This window comes from Chaetura pelagica, unplaced genomic scaffold (genome assembly GCF_000747805.2).
Source record: "Chaetura pelagica isolate M959 unplaced genomic scaffold, ChaPel_1.0 scaffold219, whole genome shotgun sequence".
In the NCBI taxonomy this organism is placed as follows: Eukaryota; Metazoa; Chordata; class Aves; order Apodiformes; family Apodidae; genus Chaetura; species Chaetura pelagica.
Genome location: NW_009954552.1, coordinates 1,006,920 through 1,018,390, shown reverse-complemented (window position 1 = coordinate 1,018,390; position 11,471 = coordinate 1,006,920). Strand labels below are relative to the sequence as shown.

At 37.1% G+C, this 11,471-nt stretch overlaps 1 protein-coding gene across 1 annotated transcript in view; it reads left to right on the top strand.

The window, feature by feature from the left end:
- The window catches only part of NMNAT3 (nicotinamide nucleotide adenylyltransferase 3), a 16,447-nt gene extending 5,302 nt beyond the window's left edge, over positions 1-11,145 (top strand). The window contains exons 2-4 of the mRNA XM_010005080.1: positions 3,161-3,344; positions 7,362-7,471; positions 10,736-11,145. Of these exons, the coding sequence (XP_010003382.1) occupies positions 3,161-3,344; positions 7,362-7,471; positions 10,736-11,145 (704 nt within the window). The remainder of the gene's footprint in view (positions 1-3,160; positions 3,345-7,361; positions 7,472-10,735) is intronic.
- The last annotated feature ends 326 nt before the right edge of the window (positions 11,146-11,471 follow it).

The window sequence follows — 11,471 nt, the reverse complement described above, 5'->3', positions numbered from 1 at the left end:
TTCAGCAGGGAGTAAAATTAATGGAAAATTTTGTTTATTTGACAGCACCTCGGAAAAGGATCAATCAGCACTCAGGCACAAAGTCCCTTGCAGCCTGCTCTGGAGATGGCAGAAGGAAGAACAGCAATAGGGTCATTCATTTATGGTCAAGAAAGACCATAAAGCTTAACACCATAAAGCTGCAGAGTTTTCCATTCTGTTGCAGATTTTCCTGTGACACTGAGAGGAAAATGAGTAGTGGGTGAGAGTTAAATGTATGGAAGTATTTATTTGGTTTAATTTTTTATAGTGGCTGTTTACTTCTTATACTTTCTAATTGTAAATCACAGACTTGCTACTAGATGAAATTATATCTTTAAAAACCCCACCAAAACACACACAATTTTATATTAAATTGTCACTTGACAATTTTTATTTACCATAAATAAACTTATTGAGCATTGCAATTTGTGTTAGTGTTTGTAACAATTTACAGTAACCTTTATAACAGAATACTAAGTACCTGTTTTCATGTGTAATACTACTTTGACATGTTAGAGGGACATTTTTTGTTTTCTTATGTTTAGGTTTTTTAACCAGTTATTCTAAGTAGTTCTTAGAGAATGTAAGTTCATAGCAAGAGGAAATTTTTCACTGCTTCCTATAGGTGCATTTTGAAAAACACAGGCAATTAAGGGCCTGGAGGATTTTTACACATACTTAAGACAAGCACTAATAATGTACTTCATAATAAAAATAAATTGCATTCCAAAGAAGTAGAATTTGAAGATAATTCTGGACCAAGAAAGGTTTTTAACTATGTGTAATATTTGTGGGATAGAGAAGTGCAGTGGAAATTCTAGAGTTTTGTGTTTGACTTTGGGTACCTTAAACATTAGTAAGCTTATTTTTTCTGTTTCATTTATTTTCATTTCTCCTTTGGAACAAGCTGATATGGCATCAGAAGCTCTTATCTCATCCTATTTGTGGAGTTCTAGGACAGGCTAGAGACTGAAATCTTTACAGCTCACAAGGATGCAGCAGTTACTTTGTTCTTGGCTGGCATAATCTCACACAATTTTAGTTTTTACATTTAGTATATTCTGTTAAAATGTAAGTCAACAATTTATATCAGTAGATAACAAAAAGAAAGGAATTGAAATGTGGAAAAGAAAGTTGCTGTGTAAGAAAAAGCTTCTAATTTGAGTAAAATATCAAATAATTCAAACTGTAATTTCTTTCCCTTTAAATGAAAATTTGTCATAACATGGTACATTATCAAAGTATAAGACAATAATTGGTCATACATCAAGTAAAAATATTTCCTATTTCAGATCAAGTGATGGACTTAATTATATACACATTTTTGCATGTTTCTAAAAAATGTTATCTTTCTCATTGTAGGCAAAATGGTCAATAGGGAATGCTTTATAACAGAGGATAGTTTGGACTGACATTTTAACAGGAAACAGGCCTGTAAATCTCATTGAATTTTAATGCTTTTTTTTAAGTCCAACTTCCTTAATTTATTTTTTAAATGTTACTGTGTTACATCAAAATAATTGTGAAGTTATTAATTATAATTTTAGAATATTGAATTAGCATATGGCAGTATCAGAAATTGTGAGTGAGTATCATTTTCATTACAAAGCAAGAGAAGGAACTTGCTGAATTTTGTTTCTTTGTTGAAACAATTGAATTAGAAAAAAAAAGGAAGAGGTTTTCCCCTGTCAGTGTCATATTCACCATAGTTATTTAAAATGCATGTGTTACATTTGAAAAAAAATTGTTTCATTTCTATTTATTTAAAACACCCTTTCTCTCTCTTTCTTGAGGGATGCAGCTCATATCAGTGCTTTATCTCCCTGCTGATTCATTTAAATAAGAGGTACATTTTTGTTTTCTGATTTGTGACCAGAACTGCAACATGTAACAAAAAGAGCTTGTGTTAATGATTACGTTATGCTAAAGTAGAAGAAAAATATGGGCTTGTTTTCAAATTTAATTAAGATGATCAGCCAGATAGAAAGGGTCTTTAATGGCTGCCAAGCTGATGTTTAGACCATAGTGTTGTAAGTCTTATTCTAGACTCCATTAGCCCCTTCTTTGTTCTGAAATCTTCTGAGCTGTCTGAATCACGTTAATCACAGCTGCAGTAATGAGCTGTCAATCTTGCCTTAACACAATGAAAAGGCACAATGATTTGGATAAACAACAAACATCAGCTGCTTAAAAACAGAATTTGTCAGGCATCTGTTCTAGCTGTGTATGAGCTACACTTACTGGAATATAAAACTTAATTATATCTAGTCATTTTGATAGTTTGCATCATAAATTAAAAATGTCTGTACGTGATGAAAGTTGTATGTTCATCCAGTTTTCCTTTTTGAATAATGGATAAACACTGATAGTAATTGTGAGCAGTTCACAGAGGACCAAGAAGGCTGCTTTTTAATTTTTTTAATTGCTGTTTCTGTATCAAAAATAATATCTAGGTCAGGTTGTTCATAACCTCTTATAATTTTGAAATTATCTATGCTTTGAGTTTGGACTAGATGAGCTCCCAAGGTCCCATCCACCCTGCTGTGCTGCATACAGCTCTGGAGCCCTCAGGACAGGAAAGGCAAAGAGCTGTTGAAGAGGGTCCCGAGAAGGACAATGAAGATAATCCACGGACTGGAGCACCTCTGCTATTAAGACAGGCTGAGAGAGTTGGTGCTGTTAAGCCTGGAAAGAGAAGGCTCTGGGGAGGCGTTATAGCACCTTCCAGTACATGAAGAGGCTACAGGAAAGCTGGGGAAGGGCTTTTTGTCAAAGAGGGTGGAGTTAGGACAAGGGGTAATGGTTTTAAACTGAAAGAGGGGGGTAGATCTAGGTTAGATATCAGGAAGAAAATTCTTCACCATGAGAGTAGTAAGACATTGGAATAGGTTGCCTAGGGAAGTTGTGGAAGCCCCCTCCCTGGAGGTCAGGCCAGATTGGATGAGGCTTGTTCAGCCTGGTCTAGTGGGAGGTGTCCCTGCTCATAGCAGGGAGGTTGGATCCTGATGATCTTTAAGGTTCCTTCCAGCTTTTAAGGTTCCTTCCAACCTTAACCATTCTACAATTCTATTACTTTACATTTTCAAGATTCCCTGAAGATTACCTCTTTTTCTTTTTCTTTCTTTGATTTTCCCAAAAGGAAGGTATCAGGTGATTAAAGGCATAATGTCTCCTGTTAATGATGACTACGGAAAGAAAGGCTTGGTTTCAGCAAGGCACCGGATAGCAATGGCTAAACTAGCACTGGAGACATCTGACTGGATTCAAGTTGATCCGTGGGAGAGTGAGCAGGAGACATGGACAGCAACAGTCAAAGTTTTAAGGTGATTAGATTTTTTTTTTCCCATTCTTTATCAAGTTACTGATTGCCAAAAGTCTGTCAGACTACCAGATCAATGCACAAAACTCGGATCATGTAAAACACCCAGGCAAAGCAGAAGATGTCTGTTAATGGCATCATCTGCTATGAGATGAAGGGTTGGATCTGTGAGCAATGAGAATTCACATCACTTTCCTTCGGACAGGCTGCTTAGTCAATATTCCCCATCTGGAATCTTTCCTTTCTTATTGCAAAGCAGGTGGGCTTTCCCCAGACCAATGCAATACCCTGCAGTACTGCACTTCTGCCACTGAAGTAGTTAGATGAACGTACAAAGCCTCTGCCAAGAAAGGGTCTTGTGAAATTGCAGATACCAAAGGAGTTCTGCAGCAGAGGTCTGGGCTGTAATATTATCTCTGTTTTTCATTATCTAAGCAGGTTATATAGAGGTCTTAATCAGGAGGAAAGGCTTTACAAAAAACCTCTATTCTTCAGGAGCATCCTTATTCCAGATCAGCTTCATTGGCATTATTATTCCTGCAGGTCTACCTACTCACACGAACTGGAAAGGCAAGTTAAACCTAGGCCCGTAACTGCCCATGTGCTCTTCAAAATTACTGAGTTTGCTGGGGTTTTATGCTGGAAGGAAAAACCAAAACCCATGTTAACTTGATGTAAGGACCTTGAAACATGACCGTTTACCTTATGTTTGGTTTTGGCAATAAATGCATTATGGGGCAAGACACAACAACACAAACTGCATGTGCTAGCCACTTGGAAATGTAGATGCCACAGAAGTCAGCAGATACTGTTGAAGTGAAAGACTTCATGGATGTCTTTCAAGAAAACAAGTATGCTGTAAGAACTGTCAATAATTTTGTATTTCTATCCACATTTTCTAGGTTAGGTTCTCACTGAAAACAGTTGTTTGTACAGCTTTAGGCTCTGAAATCTCCTTCACAACAAATGTCCAGAAAGCCCTTATGGCTTGATGTGAAAGTGATTATTAAACAGACATGTTACTTTACAAAAGCATATGTAAGAATACTACCCTACATACTTAAAAATAACTAGTGGAGCTTTTTAGTTCTGCTCTTATTTGCTTTGCTGAATAAATGTAGATATCCAGCTGCTTCTTTTGCTCTTTTCCTCCAGCCAGCAGAATAGGATTGGAGCAGGAAGAAGACTAGGCAATGCTACCCTGTCTTTGCAGGAAACTTACCTGTTCATTTTTCTGATCACACTTTGATACTCTAGTGTGAGACATCTCCAAAGAGTCTGTCCTGCTGTATTGATTTGGTATGGAATTTTTCTCCTAAACTTCAGTTTGATAAAACTATTTTCCTCCAGAGAAGCAGCCACAAATCTTACAGATCAGGTAATTCTACTTAAAAAGGCTTTCATCTTGCACAGCTACAGCTGAAGTGAGCACTATTTGCAAGATTTGGTTTGTAAATTGTAAATCCACTGCAGAGTCCTTTAGGATAAGAAGTACAGTAAATAAAACCTGTATGTGTAATTTTCTGCTCAGGAGAAGTATCAATGTGGTAGGAAAAAACAAACTTCCTGTCTGCCTAGAAAGTGACCGTCTAGTTTTATAAAGCAATTTACAACATGTTAAATGAGATGCCTGTTAAGGACAGAAATGGGCTTAAATAATTTTTTCCTGAATGATGACCTCTATTAATGAGCTGAACTGGTGTCATAATCTAATGCTGAACCCTGTCCATGGATGGGGAAGCAACACCCTGATGAAATAGCACATGTAAGTATTTTGGCTTTATACTGTATTTTAACTGTCACATGTGAATATTTTTTTAAGGGGTTGTTGGATCCTTACCAAATTATAAATAGGCAATGGTTTATTGTGGATTTGTGCTTCTTCACAAGTGTTGAAGGTTAATCTATAAATTCTTTCCTAGTCAAAGAATCAAGAACCAATTGATGCCTTCCCTAAAAGCTCCCTTGGGTAAGAAACCTTAGTACCAATAGAAGGGTTTTGCTGTTTCAATGCAAAGGCAAGAAATATTATAGTACCTCAATGTCTCCTCTTACCAATTTTGAATTGTACACTTAACTATAGTAGAATATTGTCTCCTGAAACACACGAACAGCCTTTTCCTGCAGTACTTTTTTTACTTGAGTGCAATGAAAATGTCATATTTAATCAAAATCTGTGGATTTTGCAGAGGCTCCCAAATAGTTATGATATAAAAGAATTTTAAGCAGCACAGCTCTTATCCCACTTGTGGTGATGCTATTAGTTGCCTTTTTATAGTGTGTGGAAATTTTGGAGACTATCTCAAGGCTTTTTTAGAGAGGAGGGGGAAACATGATAGAGCTATTTCCAACATAGCTGTTCTTCCTGAATATACTTCCTGGACAGGATAACAGTATTTTCAGTAACCAAAGAACTACTGTTGTAAAATAGGTTTGATCATTTTGCAGATATATGATGAATTAATTTAGAATTGGCAAATATCTGTCTTAACCAACTTTCATTTAATCATGCTTGTCTTCTAATTATGTAGCTATTAGAAACTTCATACACAGTTTGGAAAACGTGTGATAAACTGACAGATTGGTTTGTCCTTTTTAGTGTATCTTTAAAATAGCATAGCTTTCTCTGCCCCAGCACTTGAAGCTGAACAGACCTTTTGGCAGTTAAGGTTTTGCAGTGCTGGTAACACTAGTCCTGCAGTGAACTATTTGCCAAAAGCTCTTATTTTTGAATCATGGCTGAAGAATGTCAGTCCATGATACAAAGTTAGGGCACTGGACTATACGTAGTTTCAGCCTATTTACAACAAGGCAGGACTGAAAATAGAAATGTAGGAAGGCACAGACCAAGCTACTGCTGCCTAGTCTCTACTACCCTGTGTCTATACAGTTTATTTAGCCTATGCCTGAGCATCAAAAATGACTGGAAGGAGTTGTGTAGCCTGTCTAGGTGTATGTTCCTGACATCTGTGCAACTTATTCCTGCGGCTAAAAGTATTTGTATGATTTGAAGAGTGTACATTTAAATCACCAAACTGTAAAGGCATTCCTTAGCCGGAGACTGAGAGGTTTATCCATGGCTTTGTACATGTACTGAATTCAGACTGTACCTTGTACTCATAATCTCTGCTTTGATACAGTTATATTAGACCTGATGGTCACCTTGACTATATATGGATGGAGCAGAAATGGGACACTGGCTCAGGTCTGTGTCTACCTGCCCTGTTTAACCGTGATCTTGTTTCTTCAAACAGTTTTGGCTTGTGCCAGTGAGAGCGATGCCTGAGCATGGCTCAGGGTAGTGCAAGTCAGGGACTATTCTGAACAGGCAAGGCCAAGCTGATTGGGAAGGAAGGGAGTTTTAGGTGTTTGGATTTGAGATTGGCATTTCACCTCATGTGCCACTGCTATGAGGTAATAGTACCACTATTGCATCAGGGCAAAGGTGATCAGGAGGAGTAAAAGAATAAAGCAATAGAAATCTGGAAAAACTGACAAAAGGGTATAGCAGATGTCAGAAATCTTACAAGAATTGCATATTTTGAGTTTCTTAAGATTGTGATACTTTTAATTAAAGATGAAAACTCAGGGAACATGCTTTTGTGGAGAAGAGGATGAGAGAGAGAACAATGTCTACTCCTGTAAACTGAGCCCATGTTATAGAGATGTTGTCTTTAATCAAGAAAATAAATGTAGTGATTGAAATCTGATTTAATCCTGCTTCAAGAAAAACCTGCACAATGTTTTAAATGTAGTGCTGCTACCAAAATTGCTGTAATGGTAGAATTTCAAAAAGGAATTGAAAACCAGAATGCCATTACATTGATTGTGAAATCTGCACAATGTTAACTACGTTGATACTAATCTCATGGTAGAATGAATATGCTAAATTCTTAATGAATTGTATTCAAATCCAAGTGCATAAAAGCAGACTGTGTTCTTGAATCTGAAAGTGCCAGGTAATCGCTTTGTGCATCTCTGAGAGGATTACCTCACACAGAAGCCTTTATTTTAAATGCAGGCACCATTACAATGAATCACTCAGATTGCTCCAGTCCAAGCAGGAATTCATGAAAAACAAACGGCCCAAAGAAAGTTCTACAGAGGATTCCCTTTCTTACCAGCACTCAGGTTGGTTCATAACTGTAAACACAACTCTTTGTTTAGTATTGAAAACAATACACTTTTATCAATCTAGACTAACTGATGAAAAAGTTGAACAGAGCAGCTGTTAAGTTTTGAGGGTTGGAACTGCCTGCAAAAAACAAGCCATACCAAATGCCAGCATGACTGCTGGGCAGTTATTTTATGGTAAGTCCCACACAGATGACTTATTTTGGATTTGTATTAATCCTTGGTTTTCTAAGCGACTCTTTAGTGATGTCAGAGATGTATGTTGTGGCCCTGCTGGTGTTCTAAAGTATAGAATATATGACTAAAAAAAAATTCATTAAGTACAGGGATTACTTAGAATTGTAATTCTAGTATTAGACAATGGACAAAGTATATGGGTGCCACCCCAGTGATGCTGATGCCTTGGTATTTACTGCATTTCCAAACAGAAAAGTTTCTATTGATATTAGAGTACAGCAGGTTCTGGAAGCATTGTCAGTTTTGGGTTTCCTGTTTTATCATATTCCCTAATCCTATGACTTGCTAGGGTACTGCTGGATTTTTTATACATTACATTTTTCCTTGTAGTATTGCAGCACTTTTGGCCATGAATCCCTTCCAACCTGGCATTCTATGATTCTATTAATAATGAATTTAAGTTGTTGAAGTTTATACAAGTTAAGTAATTGAGTTCCAAAATATGAGTTGTTATATCTTTATGGATGGTAGAGGAAAAAAGGTCTCAAGGCATTTGAACTGTGGTGGAATCTCGTGTCTGATGGGGTTAATGATTTTGGCTAGTGATAAATCAAATTATTCCGCATTGCCACAATGTGGAAAACTAGTGTGAAAGTAGTAAAGACTATTTTCATTTGCCATTATAAAAAATTTCTTTAGCTGTGATTTTCTGTAACTATTTCAAGCTTTACAGAATTTTATGCAAAAACGGTCAAGAAAGCAAATGTTTAAAATTGTCTTGCTTTTCCAATAAAGTTTCTCAGTTTAGAATTCATCAGTCATCATCACAGGTTTTCTCTACAGTCAGAAATAAAAGGTTTAGCAAAAGCTGGGTGAGATGGAGGACAAGCAACAGACAAGTTTCTCTTCTGTCTAGTACACAGTGGCTGGAATGTTTTGATTACTTTTTAACTTTTTTTCTATCTGGCAGCTATCTGCAGAGCAATCTGTTCCTTTGAACAGAAAAAGGCTAGCATCCTGTTGTTACTGACTTGTTTTTGCCTTCAGTGCTTTGACTGACTGGGCAGTGATATGGATTTATATGAAACATGTCACCCATCAGGAAGGAATGGAATAGTTTCTCCCTACTTCCTTTGGTCTCTGGCATGGTATGGTGTGGAGCACGGGGAATGATCAAGAGCTACCAAGAACGGCAGAGCATAATAGTATTCCTCCCCGTTCTCATAAATAAATGTTGGTTGGCATACACTTGTACCCAACCCCTCCCCTCTCCCACCCAAAAAAACCCCACTCTCTTAACAATGAACAGGTCATCAGTTAGCAAAGTGCCCTCGAAAGACTGATGACAATTTTTTCTCACTAGCACAGAAGTGGGGACATGCAGAAATATATTTGAAAAATGATCAGCCTTTTTGTAAAGCATACAATCTGTTAATTTAGTAACCTCCTGGTAACCTAGAACTGCAATATATGTATATCTAGAGAAAACCCATCAACACTATAAAAGCTCAGGTGTAATATTAGCTCTAATGCAGCTTGGGACAGAGTGTTACTGTGGAGGATGCTGGTAAATAAAAAGCAAGCTATGACGTAAACCCCAGGTAAGGCTCTCAAAAGCAGGGGGTTAGAAAAAGTCTGAACATGGAACTGGACAGGAAGGAACAGTAGGATCTGTGAGTGGAAAGACAAGGATTGGAACTGGCATGAGGAAATAAATGGGTAGAGTATGGCTTGAAAGGGGTGAAGCAGAGAAGATTGGCTTTATCATGATAGATATTCTAGGGTTGTGTGAATCCTCGCACTCTTGGTGTCTTATCATTCATTAGCTGTCAGAAGTATCTGCAACATTCTTTCAGAGTTTAATACTCTTGTAGTCCTGGTCCAGACAGGGATATCAGACAACTTTTGCAGGTGCTTTTGCTCTAACTCAAGTGTCAGAGATAAGAGCATTGAATCTAAAGTTTCCAGCCTTGCAGGTGTGTGTATGGGTATCAAAATATAGTCTTCTGGGTAGTTTGAGGGGAAGGGGTCTGTTACAAAAATTTCACATTTTTACCAAATATGCTAACTATAAACTCAAAAATAGCCAGAATTGTATTTTTCAGTATGTGGACAGTCTATGCTGATTCTGTCAGGCATGAATGCTTCAAGATAGCCTAGTCTCATACAGTCCTCCTGTAGTAATGCTACATTCAGAACAGCATCCCTGCCTTTGTTGCAGGGGTCAGAAGGTACATAGTGAGGGGTGAAAGAAGAGAAGAAATGCTCGCTGTAGTTAACTCAATGGTATATAGTAAACCTCTGCAAAGCTGAGTGTATCTTAAGGCACTTAAGGTATGCTTTTCAGGCACTGTCACTGGTATGCTTATTTTTCAAATCACTGATTTAAGGGGTTTGTGTAAGACTTGCAGATGTGCTGACTATCTAAAAGCACTTACAAATGTAAAATGAAGATAATACCTCCATCCTTCCCTTCATTTCACATGAATGCAAGGCTGTGAAAACATCTAGTCAATGATTTTAGAACGCTCAGAGTGCTGTAGAACAGGCTTTGAGGAAGGGAATAGTTCTGTACTGGGCCTTAGGGCAGCGAATAAGAAATGGAGAAAGAAGAAGAAAAAAATCTACTGGGGAAGTATCATTGATCATTCTTCAAGGTACAGTAAATTTGACTTAGTACTAGAAGAAAAATGCTATGGCCACATGACACAAAATATTATTTGTATCATATTCTGCTGGTTCAAATTTCTTTAAAATAAAACTTAGTTGGTCAAATAAGTTGCTCATTATACCAGTAAGGGCAGTTAGATTAGATACAGTCTCTTACGTCTTAGATTACATAGGTCCAGCAACCCAGGTGAAATTCTAGGTTGTTTTCTGGCTAACATGACAGTACACAAACATTGTCTTGGTGTTCAATTGTGATCAGACACACAATCCAAGCTGAATATTTCTTGCAACCTTTTGAAAAAATACTAAGGAAAAGGTACATTATAAAAAAAAAAAAAGAATAACAGTGCTGGTTTAAAACCAATTTTAAGAATGAAGTTCCTAGAAAACTCTCATCCATTTTTGTCTTTCCAGTTCTACCAGAGTTAAAGCTGCTCTGTGGGGCTGATTTTCTACAGACATTTAAGACACCCAACCTCTGGAAGGAAGAAGACATTAAAGAAATAGTGGAGAAGTTTGGTTTGGTCTGTATTAGCCGTGCTGGCTCTGATCCTGCTCAGTATATCCGTGAATCAGACCTTTTAACTAAATTTCAGCACAATATCTTTCTGGTGAAAGAATGGATTCAGAATGAAATCAGTGCAACACAGATACGTTATGCCTTGTGCAGAGGATTGAGTGTAAAATACCTCATACCAGATTCTGTTATATCCTACATTGCACACCATAATATCTATACAAAAGACAGTGAGCGGAAGAACGAAGGTGACTTGCTCCAGCCCCTGAAGTTGCATAAAACAACAGTTAACCCACTAAATGACTGATGTCTGTGGTGTGTGAAGTGGGCAAAAGTAGCTTTTTTTCATTTAAAGTTCTTGAGAAAGTTGTTTCTTGCTAATGAGGGGAAAGTACATCAGTCTAGAATTTCTTGAATTCATGTGTTGTTTTAAATTCATGATTGGGATGCTCAGCTGTGTAGCAGAAAATATAAAGAGCTTCCATGTGAAAATAAAATATCTGAACAATAAATACTAATCTCCTGTAATACTTAAGGGTCAAACATATTTTCCTGAATTGTGATTCTGTAATCCAACAGACATGTTTAGCATGAAGATGTCTTACTGTTCCGAAGAAATAAAATAAAATGAAC